The sequence below is a fragment of the Vipera berus genome (genome assembly GCF_964194415.1).
Source record: "Vipera berus genome assembly, contig: HAP1_SCAFFOLD_46, whole genome shotgun sequence".
In the NCBI taxonomy this organism is placed as follows: Eukaryota; Metazoa; Chordata; class Lepidosauria; order Squamata; family Viperidae; genus Vipera; species Vipera berus.
This window is the reverse complement of record NW_027673647.1, coordinates 25,228-49,672: the sequence shown is the minus strand read 5'-3', so window position 1 is coordinate 49,672 and position 24,445 is coordinate 25,228. Positions and strand designations below refer to the sequence as shown.

General features: G+C 43.4%; 1 protein-coding gene across 1 annotated transcript in view; it reads right to left on the bottom strand.

Moving 5' to 3' along the window:
* LOC308679214 (uncharacterized protein) overlaps window positions 1-24,445 on the bottom strand; it is a gene marked incomplete at both ends in the record, with an annotated part of 173,080 nt that overhangs the window by 127,761 nt on the left and 20,874 nt on the right. The window contains 2 exons of the mRNA XM_081346805.1: window positions 1,988-2,162; window positions 18,683-18,895. Of these exons, the coding sequence (XP_081202931.1) occupies window positions 1,988-2,162; window positions 18,683-18,895 (388 nt within the window). The remainder of the gene's footprint in view (window positions 1-1,987; window positions 2,163-18,682; window positions 18,896-24,445) is intronic.

Sequence of the window (24,445 nt, the reverse complement as noted above, 5' to 3'; positions counted from 1 at the left end):
GATTTCTGAATTCAGAGAGATGTCACAGCATGCTCAATATCTGCAGGAAAACAAGTACCAATAATGGAGGCTATTTGGTGCTCTCTGAGCTTGGTTGTTTTCTTGCAGACGTTCCCAAATTAGGCAACATCATCAGTTCAAATCCCACTCCCTTCTGGCACCGATGATGTTACCTAGTTGGGTCATGTCCTTGGTGGAGCAGTGGGCTAATGCCTCCTTAAGTAACACCAGCTGCCTGCAATTAGTGCAGGTTCGCGTCCCACCAGGCTCAAGGTTGACTCAGCCTTCCATCCTTCCGAAGTAGGTAAAATGAGGACCCAGATTGTTGGGGGCCCGGGGCAATTAAGCTGACTTTGTAATAATGCTGCTTGGGGGGGGGCGAAAGCCCTAATAAGCAGGCATATACATAGAATGAAGGCTACTGCTAAGCTTGTAAGCCGCCCTGAGTCTTCGGAGAAGGGCGGGATATAAATGGAATTAAAATAAATAAATAAATAAAATGTCTGCAAGAAAACTGCTAAGCTACAAGAGCACCGAGGGCTCCTCGGGAAAAGAAGTGTGACTTACAGATACGGCAAAAACCAAATGAAACAAAAGTAGCTTAAAAGGAACTGGGAAAGACTGAAAAATATCAGCAAGTGAAATTCGGAGCTTGTGAAATAAACAGGCAAATGTTTTTCCCATCATTACTGGAGTGTAACAAGCCACAACAATGTCGTTGTCACATGCACACAAAAAAACCTGACAGGTACATCAATTCTCACAATGGAAGAATGGATGAAAAAAGCGATGGAGCTGGCCTGCGATGGCAAAGTGAACTATTTTAATTAAAGGAAAGAGTGCATCCAGTTTTATTTCTATTTGGAAACTGCTTCTGGAGTTTCTGCTCGAAACAAAACAAAGCAAAACATGAAGTTTTTGACTTTGTATTTTGCTGATTAGATTAGTTTGCTGTTATACAAATGGCTTCACTAAATATGTGAGAGTAAAAAGCCAGGGTTGACCCTTTATTTTGAATTTTATTGCACTGAAAATGTTGAAAATCAATGCTTTTTCCCCGCTTTCCCCTCTACCCTACCCTTCTTTTCCCTTCCCCATTTCCCCATTATCTTTCTTTTCTTTTCTATTTTATACTATGACAAATGACAATAATTTTTTTAAAAAAGCAAAAAAGTACAATTGTCAAAATAGCTGAAAAATTAGTTTTGACCTCAGAGCGTTTCATTTCCCGAAAACAACTTTGCTTGGAAACATATGCATATTTCTGGCAGTTCTAAAGCTTGAAGTGACCCTACATGATCAGCTTTTGCTGAGAACACTGTTCAGAAGAGAATGTATTAACACTATAATGATAATAATATCCCAGACTTAACAACTGTCGATAAGAAAGACAAAAGACTCTGGATAGCGGACGTGGCAGTACCTGGGGACAGCAGAATAGAAGAGAAAGAACTGGAGAAGATCATAAAACAGAAAGACTTGCAAATAGAAATAGAACGACTGTGGGGAAAAACAACAACCCAAGTGATAGGTGCCTTGGGTGCAATCCCAAAACATCTGGAGCACCACTTGAACACCATCAGCACTGACAAATTCACCATCAGTCAAGTGCAAAAGCTGGCAGAACAGCTCCTCCTCCTCCTCCTCCTCCTCCTCCTCCTTCCATGTCTAGATCAAAGTTTAAACTGCCAGAATGAAGCCACCTTCTTGGCTTTGTCATCGGCCAAAAATACCATAAGTTATTATTGGTATATGTTTCTGGTAGTAGCTGACATACAAATAGATGGGCCAGGCTCTGTGTCTCTCAGAACAGCTTATAACCTGCAGTGATATTTCTAACACCATCAAACATCCACATCTGCCTATCCTAGGTCCTTGGGAAACACTCGACAGGCAGACAAAAATGCCAAATCCAATCTGAACATCTGGCTGACCGCGCAACAAACAACAATAATAATAATAATAACAGGAGGAGGTCAGAACTTACCATATATCCTGGTCCACAGGTACATTTCCCCGTGATGCTATCACAATCTGCTCCATTTTGACAATGGCAAACAAGTTGACAACTTTCACCGTAGAAGCCAGGCGCGCACGTTTCGTTGCAATAGAGCCCTGCCCAGCCAGCTTTGCAGTTGCATTCGCCAGACAGAGGATGGCAACTGTCAAAAGAAGAGATCCGGGATTATTCAGCTATTCTGGCAGAAAGGAAAGCGACTCCAGATCCTTGGAAGCCAACATTTGACCCGGTTAAATGTTGCGCAATGTGTACAAACATTCCAGCCAAAAAAACAGGCAATCTGTCAGAAGTAAGAAGGTCAATATTTCTATGTGGCACCAAAAGGTCGTGAGGAAAAATTGGTTCCAGCTTCGTATTGCTGTAAGAAGAAGGAGGAACATCACCGGGCTGAGTGGATAGGAAGGGCAACGAAGGGAAATCTGCTCAGAATCAGGGTAAATAGAAGCAGGCCAAAAAGACAGTGGAGAAAGATTCAGGAGGAAAAGGCAATGGGATTATGGTTATTTGTCCGGCAATCCTGGAGGACATAGGATGCTGGGGTTAAGTGCAAGGAACCCTGGCCTCTGTGTGGCCCACTTCCAGGATTCAAAGAATTGTTCTGGACAGAGGAGGCTTCCCCTGTTCTGGATGGGCAACATCTGGAAGATTATCTTTGGCCTTTCTTGGGTCCCCAAGCTTGCAGTCTGGAGCAGCAGCAATTGTTACGACTCTGGCATGATTGGAAAGGGTTGCAGAGTGCACAGCAAGCTCCTCTGGGCCATCTGTCTGGGAAGTCTGCATGCACAAAAAAGAGCAAGGCTTTGATTGTGCTGTTATGGTCATCATCCTGACACTGTTAACTGCATGCATTTTGTTCGGCGTCCACTGTTACGGCAGGCATATTTTCTGTGAGCGTCTTCTGAAGACCTCAAGAAAAGGTTTCTCTTAGCCATATTCAAAGAATAACAGAGTTGGAAGGGACCTTGGAGGTCTTCTAGTCCAACCCTCTCCTCAAGTAAGAGACCTTATACCGTTCCAGACAAATGGCTGTCTAATGTTTTCTGGAAAACCTCCAGTGTTGGAGCACCTATGACTTCTGAAGGCAAGCAGTTCCACTGGTTGACTGTCCTCACTGTCAGGAAATTTCTCCTTAGTTCTAGATTGCTTCTCTCCTTGATTAGTTTCCATCCATTGCTTCTTATCCTACCCTCAAGTGCTTTGGAGAACAGTTTGACCCCCTCTTCTTTGGGGCAGCCCCTCAAACACTGGAACACGGCTATCGTGTCACCCCTATTTCTTCTTTTCTTTAGACTAAGCCCAATTCCTGCAGCCGTTCTTCATGTGGTTTAGTCTCCAGTCCCCCTAATCATCTTTTTTGCTCTTTTCTGCACTCTTTCCAGAGTCCCAACATCTTCTTTATAATATGATGACCAAAACGGGATGCATTATTCGAAGTGTAGTCTTACTAAGGCTTTTATAAAGCGGTACTAATACTTCCCTTGATCTTGATGGGATCCGTCTGTTAATGCAGCCTAGGGTTGCGTTTGCTTTACTTTGAAAATGCAAAGCAGAATTACAAAGTTCCCAAGAAAAGTTTTACTTAGCTGGCCTAGTTTCTACCCCCAGCCCTCTCTACTTAAGCTATCAACGGAAGAGCTAGCACATAATGTTGTGCCTAAAAATTACCAAGTTCTGTAGCTGTCCTCTGCTTCCTCGAGTAACTAATTAAAACAATTAATCAGCTTAATAAAAAATAAGAAAAGTTTCCAACTGACATACTCCTTGAATTATATGTTCCTCGGTTCACACCTCTTAACATTTAGATGAAAACTCATAAAAACAGCCACTGCCTCCACCCACCTCCGCTTCTATTAATCTCCGTGGAATGAAAACAGAAAATGAAGCAGCAAAGCAATAGTTCAGTTACCCTGGTGTTGTGTTTCCTCCTTGTGGCACACACAACGCTACGTTTTCAAGCGACTCTGGCCCTTGATAGCTAAATTAAATCTTTCAAAAGCAACAGATGTTTCTTGCAGTCAGAATCCACATATTACAATTCAACACCACTTCACCTGGTAAGTTTTTCTCCTGCAAGGTGGAGCTTTTCATCAGAATATAAAAGGTTAGGCCTTTTAAAAACAAATTACCAACATGAAATACAGACATTTTATGAGTGGCACAAAATTTATTCCCCCAAATAATAAGCACGCAAGAGACAAACAGCAAGAAGGAACAGAATTAACAGCCAATACAAATTCAGAAAAAGCTGAACGGTTCTTTGTAATCTCACTCCCTCTGTCTCTTAAAATCTATATTTCTGCCTTCAGTAATATTCTGTCTCAGCTCATATCTCCTGACTCTGAATCTTATTCTTCTCTGTGCAAATTCCGCTTACGAAATTCGCTGAGGAAAGTTGACTCAAAACAAGTTGTGTCTCTCTCTTTATTTTTCTTTTTAGTTCAGCTCCAGCAAAGCGTCCACTGTTGATACCAAGTTGGTTCTGGGGGTCAAGACTGAAGACCCTAGCTTGGAATTAGATCTAGAGTCATACTGAAATACTCATTGTTAATTAGTTCTGGATGAGTGCTGAAAATGATGGTGCTTATTTCTCCCGTAAGGAATAATGAGTAACAAAGGCAATGGACAAGTTCTAGCTTGAGCATCGAATACTGAAAAGACAATGAGTACCAGGACAAATTCTTTTGTGTCAAAATGTGCTGCGTACAGGTCGTCCTTAACGTATGACCACCATGGAGTCCAACATTTACATTGCTAAGTGAGACACTTATTAAGTGAATTTTGCTCCATTTTACAACCTTTCTTGCCACAGTTGTTAAGTGAATCAGTGCAGTTAAAGTTAGTAAGTTAGTAACATGGTTGTTAAGTGAATCTGGCTTCCCCATGGACTTTGCTTGTCAGACGTTTGGAAAAGTTGATCACGTGACCCTGTTACACTGCTGTCATAAATATGAACTAGATGCCAAGCGTTTGAATTTTGATCATGTGACTATGGGTGTTGTGATTCTGTGCCAGCCTGCGAACCCGGTAGTTGAGACTGGGGAATCAGAGGAGGAGGAGGAGGAGGAGCCTGGAGAGCCATCAAAGTCAGAGGAAGACTCTGATGAGCTGCAGGACTTACAAACTAATGAAGAGGCTGCTCCTTCCACTCGTGATCAAGCTGAGAGCCAGCTGTGCTGGGAAGCTGAGTCAGACTTGGAGGAAGCACAGCTGGAAGACCTCAGAGATGCTCGTAAACACAGACAGGTCACACAAGTAGGACAGAGGGAGGCAATGGGGCAACTCCAGGGGAGAAGGAGAAAGCAGTGAGAAGCCATGCCTTGGGGGCTGTGTAACAAAAAGGGAATGTGTAGGCAGGGCTGGTTGCTGGAGGCAACCATTTGCAAAGAACTTCAGTGTCAAGAGATCATGGTCTGTTTATTTTGACTGTGAGTTATTTCCTGTCTGACTCCTGCTCCATTTTGCTTTTGGACAAGGTCTCCGTTGGAAAAGTGTTCTCTTGCTTTTGTTTTCTGGGACAATTATCAGGTCTGTAACTCAAATAAAAAGGGTTAATTTTTCCAGTCTACTGTTAAAAGAGGGGTTGTTTTTGTGAAGTAACAAGGACGTACGTAGGCTGGGACAGAACAATGGTGATGCTTCAACGCTCATCATTTTCTTCAGTGCCATTGTAACTTTGAACAGTCACTAAAAGAACTACTGTAAGTAGAGGATTACCTGCACCAAATTTGATGAGTTTCAAAGCAGTTGAATACCAAGGTACCCCCGTACAAGAATCTGATCCTATTTTGGACACTGGTGTTATGTGCCTTGCCTACGCTGATATGCCACGGTTGAACTGGAACCCAAATCCATTCAGACAGATGTCTTTGGAGAGGCCATCGGTCCCTCATTTTTTGGTACCCCCTTGTCTTGAAACTTAACAAGCGGAAGCAGAGTTTCTTGGAAAGTTAAACTCTGAAATGCCAACACCATGCATGAAAAATGCATCGATGGATCTATGCCTGCCATTGTCTCTTCTGTCCCCCAAGGACCAAGATAAGGCTGAGCAGAAGGACAGATTTTATCAATTGAGTGACTGGACTCATTTATTAAGAGCTGCAGATACCATCTGGAGAAAAGACTCTTTCAAGGCAAGAAAGCAGGTGCAAAGAGACAGGAATTTAAAAAGAAGCCAGCGGAGAACAGAAATCCAGCTGGATTTGAAGCATGCAATGCAAACATTTTACTGGAGGAATAAATGTTAAGATCATTTCTTCCTAACAAATGTGGGAGTCCTACCTAATGGTGGTAGCCTTCACTAAGAAGGCATCCAAACTTCAGGTTTCCTTAATGACTGCAACAATTTATGGAATTGGGGTAAGGAAGTCTTTGTCCCTAAGTCCACAAGGCAGACTGTCAAAGAAAGCTTGGCTGGCTAAAACCGCTGGAGAGGAACCTCATCCAGAAGACCAGAGGTTCAGGAGAACCCCTGTGTCTCTGTGTCTGTTAAGTGAGACATTTGTTAAGTGAGTTTTGCCCAATTTTATAATCTTTCTTGCCACAGTTGTTAAATGAATCAATCAATCAGAATACAGCTGGAAGGGACTTTGGAGGTCTTCTAGTCCAGCCCCCTGCTCAAGTCTTCTAGTCCAGCCCCGTCAAGTCTGAAATGATATAGGGGAGACCCTATATCATTTCAGACAAGTGACTGTCTAGTCTCTTCTTAAAAACCTCCAGTGATGAAGCACCCACAACTTTCTGAAAACAAGTTAATTGTCTTCACTGTTAGGAAGTTTCTCTTTAATTCCAGGTTGCTTCTCTCCTTGACTAGTTTCCATCTGTTGTATCTTGTCTCGCCTTCTGGTGCTCTGGAAAATAAATTGACCCCCTCCTCCTTGTGGCAGCCCCTCAAATATTGAAAGACTACTATCGTGTCCCCCCTAGTCCTTCTCTTCGTCCAGACTGGCCATTCCCAAATCCTTCAACCGTTCTTCATGTGTTTTAGTCTCCAGGCCTTTAACCATCTTAGTTGCTCTTTGCAATTTTTCCAAAATCTCAACATCTTTTTTGTAATCCGGTGGCCAAAATTGGATGCGGTATTCCAGGTGTGGCCTTACGAAGGCCTTATAAAGCGGTGATTTTGGTTCTACGCTTCTTCTGTTTATACAACCCAGGACTGTATTACTGGAGTAATCACTGATAAGTTAGTAACCTGGTTGTTAAGCGAATCTGGCTTCTCCGCTGACTTGGCTTGTCAGAAGGTTGCAAAAGGGGTATCACGTGATTTTGGGAGACAGCAACGGTCGTTAAGGATGAGCCAGTTGCCAAGCGTCTGAATTTTGATTGCGTGATCCAATGCTTCAAAGTTTGTCACTCTCAAAAATGGTCATGAGTCACTTTTTTTCCCCCAGTGCTTTTGCAACTTTGAATGGTCACTAAATGAGCTGTTATAAGTCGAGGACTACCCGCAGTGGACTTTTTAAAATCATCCCTCAATTTCTGCAATGGAAGAACTGATGGGCGCATATAGAAGCCCAAAAGCAGACACTGTACACGCCTGACGGCACATGCTGCTCCATCAGTGACCTCTGCGAGAAGGACACCAAATGTCTTTCATCATCAAAGACCCTTCAGGAAGAGGCAAGGAAGCCAGCTGTGGTAGCCCAGCCATTACAGAAACAACTGCTATTTTTTATTTTTATTTTTATTTTATTTTTTGTAAAACTTTACAGAAAAGATTTCCTGCTTTTAGGAGAATCTTGGTCCTTCAATTAGCGATCTTGCTGTTAAGGTGGAACATCAAGCTGCAAAAGAATCCGAACATGAAAGGCTTTGTGTTTTTACACAAAAGGTTCAATTCTTGAGATTAAAGTGTCTTTAAAGGAAATCAATACGGTAATCCTCGACTTAACAGCCATTTGTTTAGTGACCATTCAAAGTGACCCCCACACTGAAATAAGTAATTTATAAATGGTCCTTGCACCATCATAGCCTCCCCCACAGTGACCTGAGGAAAATTCTGGTTCCTGGCAAATGGCGTAACATTCACAAGAGACGCCGCATCCGTGGATCACCCTTTGTGACCTTCTCAGTTGGCTTCCCAGAAGCAAAGTCAATGGGGGAAGCTGGATACGCTTAGTGACTGTGTGATTCACTTAATATCTGCAGTGATTCGCTTAACAACCGAATTAGTAAATGTAGGTGTAGCTCATCAAAACAATCTCCTGGGGACTGGGGCTGGAGGCTAAACGATATGATGAATGGTTGCAGGAACTGGGTATGGCCAGTCTAGAGAAAAGAAGCACTAGGGGGGGACATGATAGCAGTCTTTCAATATTTGAGGGGGTCAATTTATTTTCCAAAGCACCAGAAGGCAAGACAAGAAACAATGGATGGAAACTAATCAAGGAGAGAAGCAACTATAAGCAATAACTCCCAGTTATCCTCCGGGTAAGATTCAAGGTGCTGGTAATGGTTTTCAAAGCCCTACATGGCATGGGTCCGGAGTACCTTAGGAATCACCTGCTGCCAGCATCAACGCCCCTCCGTCCAGTGCACTCCCACAGAGAGGGCCTCCTCAGGGTGCCGCCGTTCAGAGAATGCCGTCTGGTGGCTCCCAGGGGGAGGGCGTTCTCTGTGGGCGCGCCTGACCTATGGAACCGTTTACCGGTTGAGCTCCGGATGGCTCCCGACCTTCGCTCCTTCCGATGCGACCTAAAAACACATCTGTTTAAGCAATCCGGTCTGGTCTGATGGGTTCTTTTGTAATTATTATCTTAAGGTAACTATCTTCTACATTTGGGCTAAATTAGGGTTTAATTTATTTTCAATATCTATATTTGTACATTCTATTATTTATGTCACTGTTCACCGCCCTGAGTCCTTAGGGAGAAGGGCAGTATACAAATGAAATAAATAAATAAATAAATAAATAAACTTGGAAATAAGGAGGAACTTCCTAACGGTGAGAACAATCAACCAGTGGAATGGCTTCCCTCCAGAAGTTGTGGGTGCTCCATCAGTGGAGGCTTTTAAGAAAAGACTGGACAGTCACTTGTCTGGAATGGTACTATAGGGCCTCCTGCTTGAGCAGGGGGCTGCACTAGAAGACCTCCAAAGTCCCTTGCAACTCTATTCTGATTAATCTAATGAAGAGAAGGACTGGGGGATGACATGATAGCAGTCTTTCAGTACTTGAGGGGCTGTTACAGAGAAGAGAGGACTGACTTATGTTGCAAAGCACCTGAGGCCAGGACAAGAACTAACAGGTGGAAGTGTCATGGCCCCATCAAAGCCTGGTTTGGAGGAGGAGGAGGAGGAGGAGGAGGAGGAGGAGTTGGAACTGGGACCGTCTGATAAGGATGGCACAGTTGCCTTGGCATGTTTGCAGAGTCAGGGGCTGAGGGCGATGCTGTTCTGGACCCCTCAGCTATTAGGGGAGGTGGTCAACCAGACGGAGAGCTGCCTGCCAGCTCAACACAGGGGAGGATCGGCTGCTGACCGGCGGTGGCGCTGATCGGCAGCCGATCCCCTCTGATGAGGAACAGCTGCCTCCTCCACTGATCCAAGGGCAAGGAGAGTGGAGCGCAGGCAAGCCCAGAGAAGGGCTGCAAGGCTACTTAGGAGGAGGTCGCCCCACCGCTCCTCACAAGGAACGCCTGGAGGGGAGTAACTTAAAGAGATGCTGTGGGGAGTTAGTCTTTGCCAGGAACAATTGTTTGCTTCCCCCCCCCCGCTATTATTCGGGCCTGTTGCTGTTTGCCTCCCTTGGAAGATGGCTCTTCACATTTTGTTTTGGACCTCGCCCTCCTCCTGTGGCCCCTTCATGGATTACTGCCTTGTCGTGGCGAAGGGGCTTGCGTAATTCAATGAAGCTATGAGCTATGCCGTGCAGGGCCACCCAAGACGGACAGGTCATAGCTGAGAGTTCTGACAAAACGTGATCCACTGGAGAAGGAAATGGCAACCCACTCCAGTATCTTTGCCATGAAAACCCTATGGACAGTACCAAAAGGCAAAACGATATGACGCTGGAAGATGAGCCCCTCAGGTCGGAAGGCGTCCAATATGCTACTGGGGAAGAGCAGAGGGCTAGTACTAGTAGCGCCAGAAAGAATGAAGCGACTGGGCCAAAGCCGAAAGGACGCTCAGCTGTGGATATGTCTGGTGGTGAAAGGAAAGTCCGATGCTGTAAAGATTTTTTCTCCATAGGAACCTGGAATGTAAGATCCATGAATCAAGGAAAGCTGGACGTGGTCAAACAAGAGATGACAAGACTGAACATCGACATCTTAGGTATCAGCGAACTAAAATGGACAGGAATGGGTGAATTTAATTCAGATGACCATCAGGTATACTACTGCGGGCAAGAATCCCTCAGAAGAAATGGAGTAGCCTTCATAGTCAATAAAAGAGTAGGAAAATCAATACTGGGATACAATCCTCAAAATGACAGAATGATCTCAGTTCGAATCCAAGGCAAACCATTCAATATCACAGTAGTCCAAGTCTATGCCCCAACCACCAGTGCTGAAGAGGATGAAATTGACCGGTTCTATGAAGCTCTACAGCACCTTATAGAAGTAACACCAAAAAATGATGTCCTTATCATCATGGGGGATTGGAATGCTAAAGTAGGAAGCCAAAAGATAACTGGAATAACAGGCAAGTTTGGCCTTGGAGTACAAAATGAAGCAGGGCACAGGCTGATAGAATTTTGTCAAGAGAATACGATGGTCATAGCAAACACTCTTTTCCAACAACCCAAGAGACGGCTCTACACATGGACATCACCAGACGGTCAACACAGAAATCAGATTGACTATATGCTCTGCAGCCAAAGATGGAGAAGCTCTATACAGTCGGTAAAAACAAGACCAGGAGCTGACTGTGGCTCAGACCATGAGCTTCTCCTTGCAAAGTTTAGGCTTAAACTGAAGAAAGTAGGGAAAAGCACTAGGCCACTCAGGTATGAATTAAATCATATCCCTGTTGAATATACAGTAGAGGTGACAAATAGATTTAAGGAATTAGATCTGATAGACAGAGTGCCTGAAGAACTATGGACAGAGGTTCGCGACATTGTACAACAGGTAGCAACCAAAACCATCCCAAAGAAAAAGAAATGCAAGAAAGCAAAATGGCTGTCTGAGGAAGCTTTGCAAATAGCTGAGGAAAGGAGGGAAGCGAAAGGCAAGGGAGAAAAACATAGATATGCCCAATTGAATGCAGAATTCCAGAGAATAGCTAGAAGAGATAAGAATGCCTTCTTAAATGAACAGTGCAAAGAAATAGAAGAAAACAATAGAATAGGGAGGACCAGAGATCTTTTCAAGAAAATTGGAGAGATGAAGGGAACGTTTCATGCAAAAATGGGCATGATAAAGGACCAAAATGGCAGGGACCTAACAGAGGCAGAAGAGATTAAGAAGAGGTGGCAAAATTACACAGAAGAACTATACAAGAATGAGCTTAACGTCCCAGATAATCACAATGAGGTGGTCACTGACCTCGAGCCAGACATCCTAGAATGTGAGGTGAAGTGGGCCTTAGAAAAGCTGAGCAACAACAAAGCTAGTGGAGGTGACAGTATTCCAGCTGAGCTATTCAAAATCTTAAAAGACAGTGCAGTAAAAGTGCTACACTCAATTTGCCAGCAAATTTGGAAAACTCAACAGTGGCCACAGGATTGGAAAAGATCAGTTTACATTCCAATTCCAAAGAAAGGCAGTGCCAAAGAATGTTCAAACTATCGCACCATTGCACTCATTTCTCATGCTAGTAAAGTCATGCTTAAAATCCTACAAGCTAGACTTCAGCAGTATGTGGATCGAGAACTACCAGAAGTACAGGCAGGATTTCGAAGAGGCAGAGGAACTAGAGATCAAATTGCCAACATACGCTGGATCATGGAGAAAGCTAGGGAGTTCCAGAAAAACATCTACTTCTGCTTCATTGACTATGCTAAAGCCTTTGATTGTGTGGATCATAACAAACTGTGGCAAGTTCTTAAAGAGATGGGAGTACCAGACCATCTTATTTGTCTCTTGAGAAACCTATATGCGGGTCAAGAAGCAACAGTGAGAACTGGACACGGAACCACTGATTGGTTCAAAATTGGGAAAGGAGTCCGGCAAGGCTGTATACTGTCGCCCTGCCTATTTAACTTATATGCAGAGCACATCATGAGAAAGGCAGGGCTAGATGAATCAAAAGTTGGAATTAAGATTGCCGGAAGAAATATCAACAACCTAAGATACGCAGATGATACCACTCTAATGGCAGAAAGTGAAGAAGAACTAAAGAGCCTCTTGTTGCGGGTGAAGAAGGAGAGTGCAAAACTTGGGTTGAAACTTAACATTAAGAAAACCAAGATCATGGCATCTGGCCCTCTCAATTCCTGGCAAATAGATGGGGAAGAAATGGAGGTAGTGACAGATTTTGTTTTCCTGGGCTCCAAGATCACTGCAGATGGGGACTGTAGCCAAGAAATTAAAAGACGCTTGCTCCTGGGGAGGAAAGCCATGGCAAATCTAGACAGCACACTAAAAAGCAGAGACATCACCCTGTCAACAAAAGTGCGTATAGTCAAGGCTATGGTCTTCCCAGTTGCAATGTATGGCAGTGAAAGTTGGACCATAAGAAAGGCTGAGCGCCAAAGAATTGAGGCCTTTGAACTATGGTGCTGGAGAAGACTCCTGCGAGTCCCTTGGACCGCAAGGCGATCAAACCGGTCAGTCCTAGAGGAGATCAATCCTGACTGCTCTTTAGAAGGCCAGATCCTGAAGATAAAACTCAAATACTTTGGCCACCTAATGAGAAGGAAGGACTCACTGGAGAAGAGCCTAATGCTGGGAAAGATCGAGGGCAATAGAAGAAGGGGACGACAGAGAATGAGGTGGCTGGATGGAGTCACTGAAGCAGTAGGCGTGAGCTTAAATGGACTCCAGAAGATGGTAGAAGACAGGAAGGCCTGGAGGAATGTTGTCCATAGGGTCGCGATGGGTCGGACACGACTTCGCAGCTAACAACAACAACAACAACTCCTCCTGTGGCATAAGGTTTGGCCTTTGCTTCCTTGGGGCTTTGGAACGGCTTCTTTTCATAATAATAATAAAGTTGGAAGGGACCTTGGAGGTCATGTAGTCCAATCCCCTGCTCAGGAAGGAAACCCTGGCCTATACCATTTCAGACAAATGGCTATCCAGTCTCTTCTTAAAAATTTCCAGTGTTGGAGCATTCACAGCTTCTGGAGGCAGGTTGTTCCACTGGTTAATTGTTCTAATTGTCATGAAATGTCTCCTTTTTTTCTAGGTTGCTTCTCTCCTTGATTAGTTTCCATCCTTTGCTTCTTGTCCTGCCTTCAGGCGCTTTGGAGAATAGCTTGACTGCCTCTTCTTTATGGCAGCCTCTTAGATATTGGAAGACTGATATCATGTCACCCCTCACCCTTCTCTTCCTTAAACTAGACATACCCAGTTCCAGCAACCATTCCTTATATGTTTTAGCCTCCGGTCCCCTGATCATCTTTGTTGCTCTTCTCTGGACTCTTTCTAGAGTCTCAACATCCTTTTTAGGTCATGGTGACCAAAACTGGATGCGGTATTCCAAGTGTGGCCTTACCAAGGCATTGTAAAGTGGTATTAATAGTTCATGTGATTTTGATTCTATTCCTCTGTTAATGCAGCCTAGCACTGTGTTGGCTCTTTTGGCAGCTGCAGCACACGGCTGGGATCTGCTTCTTGCCCTGAGGACTGCCCAGCTCTTGTGCCCTGTGTGCAGGCTCCTACTCTGGGGGCTTTCTTGGTGCTTTAGGGGCTGTTGTTTGGGGGACTGAGGGTGGCTGCCTTCAAGGTAGCATGAGGATGAGAGCTTTACAGGTTGTTGAAGGGTCATTGGCTGGAATTTTGTTTAAGAGAAATAAAGGACTCTTAAAAGCAGGGGTCCTCAACCTTGGCAACTTTAAAACTGGCGGACTTCAACTTCCAGAATTCCTCCAGTCTTAAAGTTGCCAAGGTTGAGGACCCCTTTTTTAGAAAGCCGGCCTTGCCTTGACCACCTGGGTCCGTGGTGGTGAACCTATGGCACGCATGCCACAGGTGGCACACAGAGCCCTCTCTGTGGGCATGTGCCCCATCGCCTGCCCTAGGCCTTCAGCTGGGTTTTACAAAACCTTTTTGGTTTAGGTGTCCGCTGCTGTGTGAAGGTTCAATCAATCAATTTCAACTTCTCGTGGGGAAAAAAAAGATCTCGCAAAGTTGGAATTGACTGAACTTTTTAGTCCCACCCAGTCTGCTGTTACCACCACAGCCACGCCCACTCAATGGGCCACGCCCACCCTATTGGCCACACCCACCCAATGGGCCACGCCCACCCGGCACCCAACCATACATAAGTGGGTTTTGGGTTGCAGTTTGGGCACTCGGTCTCTAAAAGGTTCGCCATCACTGACCTGGGTCATAACAGGAAGATTATTAAAGAGAGATCCAACTTAGAACTAAGAAATTTCCTGACCGTGAGAGCAATTAATCAGTGCAAGGTTTGCCTTCACAAGTTGTGGGTGCTCCATCACTGAAGTTTTTTTTAAGAATAGACTGGGCAGTCATTTGGTTGGAATGGTATAGGATCTCCTGCCGTGGGAAGGGGGTTGGACTAGAAGACTTCCAAGGTCCTTTCCAAGTCTGTTATTCTGTATTTTTTCCCTTAATGCAGAGAATTTTATATGCTGCTTTCTGGCCCCAATTCAAGATACTGGTTAGTATATAAAGCCTGGCACATCTGAAGCAATTATCTTTTGAACTGCAATTCCAGCAGAGACTGTTGATCTTACTTGCTTAGATCTTCAGCAAGACGTATTTTGTAGGTCCCTCCATGAATACGTTTTACACTGATAGATTTTTCCCCACCCCCCCTTTGCAGGGACTACATAATGAAATGATTTTTCCACTGAAGTTGAGGTTGGCTCTTTGTTACAGAAGACTCTTAAAATCTGTCTTTTTATCCAGGCTTTTTAAGTCAAGAGGGTTCCCTTCACCTGTTAGTTTGATCTGTTTTAATTGTTATATTGGAGTTTAGCTTGAACGCTAATCCTCTCAGTTGCTTTGAGCTGCAAAATGAAAATGAGGCAGCGCATACTGGAAAATATGTCATTTAAGAACTGGGATTATTTTTCTACTAATGCAATTTCCTTTCCCTTCCCTTCCCTTCCTTTCCTTTCCTTTCCTTTCCTTTCCTTTCCTTTCCTTTCCTTTCCTTTCCTTTCCTTTCCTTTCCTTTCCTTTCCTTTCCTTTCCTTTCCTTTCCTTTCCTTTCCTTTCCTTTCCTTTCCTTTCCTTTCCTTTCCCTTCCCTTTCCTTTCCTTTCCTTTCCCTTCCCTTTCCTTTCCTTTCCCTTCCCTTCCCTTTCCTTTCCTTTCTTTCATTCTTCTCTCTGGCTGAGAAAGCTTATTGCCTGTGTCAGATGATCTGGCTTTACCAAAAGAGCTAGGTTTTATTTGATTTGTGGAGCCAAAGGCATATGACTAAGGCACCAATCCTACTACCACTTTAAAGAGAATTTCAACACCATAATATTTATCTTTGAGACAGGAGCTTAACTCCAAACAAAGTTTGAGCATTCTCCATTAAAACATCTGCCTTGCTCTTTGTCTCCTGGTTAGAAAGGGGTCACTCTGGAATGTAACTTTGGAATGGCAGAAAAGGTCAGATAAATTATACATGTTGAGAGTTGAGCTATAGAGTTGAGCTACTCTGAGATAACCAAAGGTTGCAGAAATGCAAAAGAGGCTCTGTATAGAGTGATCACTTGCAGAAAATCAGAAAGGGTTCACAAACTTTTATGAGTATACAAAATTATCTTGCGCAAAAAAAAAGAACCAAGCGAACAAACAAACACACAACAAAGCTACGTTGAGCTCAGACATCCATCCCCTTGAGAATGCCAGTCTGTTAAAATCCCCCTCTACATGCTGACTAGATGGTGCATCAGTTCCATGCAGACCATCTGATGTGGACAAAAACTAAGATGAAGCCAAGGGTCAAAGTCAAAAAACACATCATGGAATGTCCCAAAGGTGCTTTTTTCAAAAGGCAACTGGACTTCCTTTGTTTTTCTTTGAAGACATTTTGCTTCTCATCCAAGAAGCTTCTTCAGTTCTTCACTTCTTCAACTGAAGAAGCTTCTTGGATGAGAAGCAAAATATCTTCAAGGAAGCCAAGAAAGTCCAGTTGCCTCTTGGAAGAAATCACCCTATTTTCTTCAAGCAAGCAAGGGAGGGTTTCTCAGAAGAAATGTGTGGGGACAAAAACAGATTTTCAAAGAGGGAGGGAGGGGAGGAAGGAAGGAAGGAAGGAAGGAAGGAAGGAAGGAAGGAAGGAAGGAAGGAAGGAAGGAAGAAAAGGAAGGAAGGAAGGAAGGAAGGAAGGAAGGAAGGAAAGGAAGGAAGGAAGGAAGGGAAGGAAGGAAGGAAGGGAAGGAAGGAAAGAAGGAAGGAAAGGAAGGAAGGAAGCAAAAGGAAGGAAGGAAGGAAGGAAGGAAGGAAGGAAGGAAGGAAGGAAAGGAAGGAAGGAAAGGGAAGGAAGGAAGGAAGGAAGGAAGGAAGGAAGGAAGGAAGGAAGGAAGGAAAGGAAGGAAGGAAGGAAGGAAGGAAGGAAGGAAGGAAGGAAGGAAGGAAGGAAGGAGCCCTCTCACTGCTTTCTACTGCCTTCCCCATTGCTGTCATAAGGTTCTTTAGACACCTTCCCATATAATAATAATAATAATAATAATAATAATAATAATAATAATAATAATAATAATAATAATAATAATAATAATAATAATAATAACAACGACGACAACAACAACAACAACAACAACAACAGTGCAATTTTGGAATGGTCATTTCCTGGTCAGATTGTACTAGGAATCCATCAGGTGCCACTCTTGTTTGTAAGGTTGCTACATGGGGCATATAATGGTAGCCCTGGACTTACAACAGTTCATTTAGTGGCCCTTTGAAATTACAATTGCACTGAGAAAGCTGACTTATGACCATTTTTCACACTTACAAACAACAACAACAACAACAACAACAACCAAAGCTTTGCACGGACAACATTTGAAACACATTGAAGGAAAATGTGATAACAACTTGACATGGGCATGGCTTAAGATGGGAACCATCAAGAAAGAAACAGAAGGCTTAATACTGGCTGCTCAAGAACAAGCACTACAAAATAATGCCATGAAAGCGAAGATACAAAAATCTACTGACAATCCAAATTGCCGACTTTGCAACAACAAAGCTGAAACTGTTTCACATTTAATATGTGAGTGCAGCAAAATCGCGCAAACTGATTACAAAGCTAGACATGACCGAGTTGCTAAACTAATCCACTGGGCATTGTGTAAAAAATACGACTTGCCTGTGTCCAAAAAGTCATGAGAACATAGGGTGGAAAAAGTTGTTGAGAATGAGAGGGTGAAGATCTTGTGGGACTTCCGAATACAGACAGATCGCCATTTGGAACACAACACGCCAGATATCGCAGTCGTATAGAACCGAAGCGTACAGCTGATTGATATCGCTGTACCAGGAGATGCCAGAGTCGAAGAAAAAGAACTGGAAAAAATTATGAAATACCGCAACCTGGCCATCGAAACTGTGCAATTATGGATGAAACGCTTAACAGTGATACCCATTGTCACTGGGGCACTGGGAACTATGTCCCAAAACTTTACAAAACACATCAAGAAATTGCAACTTCCTGCAATAACTCCAGCAAATCTACAAAAAACTGCGCTACTTGAACATCTTACATTTTAAGGAGATACCTGGTTGATACCTAGGATGCTGGCAGCAGCCTGTGTCAACCATTAGTGCCAGTCAATTTGAGTGTTCAGTTGACTGAGTTTCATGTTTTATGAATAAAAGTTTTATAATAATAATAAAGTTTGGAAGGGACCTTGGAGGTCATCTAGTCCAACCCCCTGCTCAGGGAGGAAACCCTATACCATTTCAGACAAATGGCTGGCTTCTTAAAGACTTCCAGTGTTGGAACATTCACAATTTCTGGTGGCAGGTTGTTCCACTGATTAATTATTCTAACTGTCAGGAAGTTTCTCCTTAGTTTTAGGTTGCTTCTCTCCTTGATTAGTTTCCATCCGTTGCTTCTTGTCCTGCCTTTGGGCGCTTTGGAGAATAGCTTGACTCCCTCTTCTTTGTGGCAACCCTTGAGATACTGGAAAGCTGCTATCATGTCCCCCCTCGTCCTTCTCTTCATTAAACTACACATACCCAGTTCCAGCAGCTGTTCTTTGTATGTTTTAGCCTCCAGTCCCCTAATCATCTTTCTTGCTCTTCTCTGTACTTTTTCTAGAGTCTCAACATCTTTTTTACATCGTGGTGACCAAAACTGGATGCCGTATTCCAAGTGTGGCCTTACCAAGGCATTGTAAAGTTGTATTAAGGGAGAAAGATCCTATCAATAATATTGTAAAGATGTTCTTATCCCAGTTCAATTGCTCCCTTTTCCATCAGAGCCCAGCAAGGTTCCCACGCCTAACTGGCAATTCCCCCCACACACACACACATTCCTGCACTGGGCCCAAGAGATGAATCTCTTCCTGGTGACATTTTCCTCCTGGGTACTGGAAAGCTTCTCAGTCCACATCTCCCCCTTTGCAGAAGCATCGCACACCTACCTGACTGTGTTAGTAGCATGACATAGACACCGTTTGTTGCACTTCAGCCCGTAGTATCCCTCTGGACAGATCCGCTCCTGGCAATGGATGCCCTTGAAGCCCGGATCACACAGGCATGCTCCGTTGACATGATAGCACTTGGCTCTGTTCTCACAGTTACATTTCTCCATGCACTGGAAGCCAAATGTCCCCACTGGACACTCCTCCTGACATCTACAAAGAAACATCATGGACTTAGGATGAGGTAGTCACTCTTGAGGACTTGCAAAAGACTTCCAAGTCTGGCTTTGTAGAACATCCATGACTCTGCAGTCAATGGTGTCCACAGGAGGAGGGTCCACCCATCTTAAAGCTGCCAAGGTTGGGCTAAACCATAAATCAATCACAAGCCACAAGTGTTGGGTCCATACAATATCTAACCCAAACCAACTATATTCTGTCAATATTGCATGGGATCTGACCAGTATGAACTCCTGGTGTTCTCAGACATGGTATAGTGCAGAGTTAGGCAACCTTGGCACTTTTATGACTTGCGGACTTCAACTCCCAGAATTCCTGAGCCAGCCATGATGAGGAGAAATTGAGAGGTTTCCATGCTGAGCCATGCTGGCTTAGGAATTCTGGGAATTGAAGTCCACAAATCATAAAAGAGCCAGGTGCCCACCCCTGCTATAGACCAACTCTACATCCAGTGGAACTACTGGTTTGTACCTTTAGAGCAGGGGTCTTCAAACTTGGCCCTTTTATGTGTTGTGGACTTCAACTCCCAAAATTCCTGAGCCAGCCATGCTGAGGAGAAATGTAGAGGTTTCCATGCTGAGCCATGGTGGCTGAGGAATTCTGGGAGTTGAAGTCCACGAGTCATAAAAGAGTCAAGGTTGCCCACCCCTGCCCTATACCATCCAAGACAGGACACTGTCCAGTCTCCTCTTAAAAACCTCCAGTGATTAAGCACCCACAATGTCTGGAGGCTAGCAAGTCATACCACCACTGATTAAAATGTTTACTATAACTGCCCTGCAGATATGATACTGCTAACCATTTCTTTCTGGGTCATTTTGCACAGAGTAGAAAGTGTTAAAATATGACCGTTAAGAGAGAAAATATTTAAGCGGACATTGCTTGCCTGGGAAAAAAAATGCAGCAATTAAATTGCTTAATAGGAAATGGAATATACAGCGGCTGGTTTAATTTAATATAAGTTTGACCAGAAACAAACATGCTGTAAAAACATTTAGTAGTTTTGCTGCTATATATACTTCTGCAGGAGTTTATCATCTGCAATAATGATTTTAAGGCATTTTTAGTTGGTGGAACAGTCTTTTGCTACCTTTTAAAATAGAAATATTACTTTTAATGTTGGGGCTGAAGTTAATTAAAAACTGATTTACATATTTAGATAATTAAATATGGCACATCACTGCTGAATGTAAATAGTTCAAAGTAAATGGTTCAAAATATGTCCACCTCTGGAAAACTACTTTGTTAAGATCCAGAATTTTAGGCTTTATGGAATACAGGTTTTCTACCTAGGAAGAATTTTGAGGTATGTTTATGTAATGCAGGAAACTTTACAGATATGCCCTGAATATCTATAACCTTAAAATGGCCCATTTTCTCTTGAAATGAACTGTCCAGTTCCTCTGATTCAAATTATAGCAAAGTAGCTTCTCACTGCAAATATCTCTTAGGTCCCCAACCTTTCTGGCTTTGTGGACCGGCAGTGGTGATGGCGGGGGGGATGTGGGGGGGAGGAGAGGGAATGGTTCTGTGAGAGCGCATGCACAACTCCATTTACAAAAATGGTGGGTATTCACACATGCCACTCATACAAATGGAGCTTGCGCAAGCGGCCCGGGGCTTGGGGACTCCTGTTTTATGCTACCCTTGAGACTTCGGTCCTGCCATCTCATCATTTTGGAGAATTTAATATCAGCGGCCAATTCTTTGACTTTCCCCTTTACGTCCACTCTCGCAGGTTGCTTCCTTTCTGGAACTCTGGTGTGTGTACGTCCACACACATGCATGTCTTTCACACCTAACCTTTGGGCAGTTGCAACCGAGCAGCCTGGATCTTCCCAAGTACAGCACCAATGCTTTCTTTGGTTGAGCAGTTGGCAACTCTCAAGAATGAAAGGAAATATATGTGTCCCAGGATAATGTTGCGGGATCCAATCTGAATCTTGCACTGAGTAATCAAGGAGTCCCCGCGGATTTTACTCTGCTACGGTAGTCATTGCTGACTATATAGAGGATGGTGCTCATCTCCCTTTCAAGGCCATTGAGCCAGCACTGTGTGAAGGCCTTTCTGCAGTCATGGGGCCAGCATGATGTCTTGGAGTGCTGTTACTTTCTTACACATGTGGTACCTATTTATCTACTTGCATTTGTTGTTGTTAGTTGCGAAGTCGTGTTGGACCCATCGCGATCCCATGGACAACATTCCCCCAGGCCTTCTTGTCCTCTCCCATCTTCTGGAGTCCATTTGAGCTCACGCCTACTGCTTCAGTGACCCCATCCAGCCACCTCATTCTCTGTCGTCCCCTTCTTCTCTTGCCCTCAATCTTTCCCAGCATTAGGCTCTTCTCCAGTAAGTCCTTCCTTCTCATTAGGTGGCCAAAGTATTTGAGTTTTAGCTTCAGGATCTGGCCTTCTAAAGAGCAGTCAGGGTTCATCTCCTCTAGGACTGACCGGTTTGATCGCCTTGCAGTCCAAGGGACTCGCAGGAGTCTTCTCCAGCACCGTAGTTCAAAGGCCTCAATTCTTTGGCGCTCGGCCTTTCTTATGGTCTACTCGCATTTACATGCATTCAAACTGCTAGGTGGGCAGGAGCTGGGGCGAGGACGGGAGGTCACCCATCACATGATGCTCGGGTCTCGAACCTGGGCTTTCCAGCTGACAATTCCAGCATCTTAACCCCTGAGCCATCTTGACACCTCTTTTTTCGGACTCATGCTGGAGCCCATCCAGCAGCGGTTTTCTGAGGATGGCCTCCAGGACAAGCCCGAAAGCTTGGAACAATAAACCTTTGGTCCCAGTGACTGACTCAGATTGGATCCTGCAGTTGGCAACCCTTTCTGGCTGATGGGGGAACATGCACCACTGTTACCTGTGCTTATTTAAGCAGAAAAACTCACGGAGACGAGTGGGCTGGCTGACACCTCACTATATCATCCTGTATTTACAGGCACTATCTAGCCTCTAAAATATCAAACCTTGGTGCCTTCATCCATTTAACATAATTGGGAGCCCTTTGCTCCCCAATCCTCACTTCTCTATCCCTTTGCTATCTTGTAAAGATCAAATACACTCTATAAGTGAATTTCACGCAGTGGAAACGTCTCCCTTCCTATCCTATCAATCCCAAAAGACTATTAGGGGCGAAACGCTTTGCTCGGTTAAATTATACCGCGACCGAATGCATCCCTGCCCGATTCTTGTTCAGTTTTCCATTTCACCCTCCTTATCTGGAGAGAGCTACTTTACAGCCGTTCTTTGGGGCTTTAATAATAAGTGCATAATTATTTCAGCTTGGGTTAATATACTTGTCAGCAGTAGAATTAATGGCCACAATTTCACAAAATATTAAACACTACCACGCTTTGTTTAACACATTATATACTTGTAACAAATATTAGTTTCTTTTACGAACACTACAAGAGAGGCCGCCAGCCCATTTGTATAAAAGTGATATGTTTCTACCTTACATGAAAAAAGGACATCGCACTGCAAAACATTTAAACTCTTTGGGTCACAAGTTCATACACACCAGTAAAACATACATAGGAAAACAAACAAAAAGAAACAAAAAGAAATCACACACCCTGGTTCATTACAACTGTTTGCAAAGCGACTGCTTTTTTAAAAATTGTTCTACCTTTTGCTTTATGGCTTGGGCAGTGTAACGTATCCTCACTTTTATTGCTTTTTAGCAAGTTGGCTTTGCATCCAGTGCGTATCGTCAGCTCTTTATTTGATTGTGCATTTCTCCATGACGCTTTTCATGGATGCGTTTAGAGGTTTGCTTCATACTAATTTGTTACTATTTTACAACACCAGTCCTAGAGAATTTGTAAAGAAGATCAAAGAATAAAAGAGGGCGGTCCCTCCCTTTTCTACTATCATGCGACACAGACATCTGTGGTGATTCTCCCATGTGGGCGCCCACAACAGGGGTCCATTCCCTCTGCAAAGATGGTAAGTTTTCTACAAATGGAAAAACAGATAGTCCTCAAGTTATGACCGCAATTGTGCCCAACATTTCTGTTGCTAAGTGCAACATTTGTTAAGTGAGTTTTCCTCTGTTTTATGACCTTTCTTGCTGCAATTGTTAAGTGAATCACTGCAGTTGTTAAGTTAATAATGTAGTTGTTAAATGAATCTGGCTTCCCCATTGACTTTCCTTGTCAGAGGGTCGCAAAACGGGATCCCGTGACCCCGGGACTCTGCAACCGTCATATATATGAGATAGTTGCCAAGCATCGGAATTTTGATCACATGTCCACAGGGATGCTGCAACGGTTGTAAGTGTGAAAAACAGTCACAAGTCATTTGTTTCAATGCCGTTGTAACTTTGAACGGTCACAAAATGTACTGTTGTAAGTCGAGGACTACCTGTAATGAAAATAGATTTTTGACACCTGCAAGAATGTCTTTTTGCACTACGTTTGTTGTTTCCGTTGGGCAGGATTTCCAATGACAAGCTCAACTGCTTGCAAATTCTAAAACTGTCCAATTTTACCATAGAGGTAATCCTTGATTTACAGCCATTCATTTAGCGACTGTTTGAAGTTACAACAGCACTGGGGGGAAAAATGACTTACAACAGCTTGTCACACTTTATAGCAGTCGCAGCATCCCTACAAATTACATGTTCAAAATCTGGTTGCTTGACAACTAGCGTGCATTTACAACCACTGCAGGGTGGTGTGATTGCCGTTTCTGACCTTCCCAGACGGTTTCCGACAAGCAAAGTCGTGGGGGAACCTGAGTTCCACTTAATGACCACTTGATTCAATTAACAAATGCAGTGATTTGATTAACAACCCTGGCAACCGTGCTCATAAAATCAGGAAGGGCCCACTTAACAACTGGCTGCCTTAGCAATTGGAATTTGGATCCAAATTAAGGTCATAACTTGAGAACTACTGTAATGCTCAAGAAACCCAACGCTATCAACCTGAAAGTTGTCAAATTATTCAAAATACACAACTGTCTCTAACTGACCAGAAACAAAACAGCAGTTCACTTCCCATACATTTTTAGTGAGTGAGACGTTTTAATCAAATATTTACCTCAACATACATGCTTTATTATCTTCATTTACTAGGCAGAAATTTATGAGCTATCTTTAAGGAGTACAAATAGAGCTTCCAGCTGGGGTGCTACTAAAAAAAAATCTATTATTAGGAATATTTTTAAATTATTTAAAGGTCACTCAGAAGCAAGATTTTGTTTGGAATGGTAAAAGAGAAAAGAGATTGTACTAAAAGAAAGCAAGACGTCCCATTTTTTAAAAAAATTCAGTTGGTTCATTGGTTCTGTTGTACAGGTGAATTAAAAGCAGCTGGGGATTTAAAAACAAACAGTGTCTGTTAGTTAAACTTAATTGAAAATTTTAGTTAAAAATTTAACTAAAGTCGGAAATTAATCTTGAAATTGCAAGAGTTTTGGCTTTAGAACTTAATTTCATGAATTGGGAGCCATGTTCCTTCAGCAAAGTAGGAACTCTGCAGGGTAGGGGGAAAAAAGCTACAATTCATT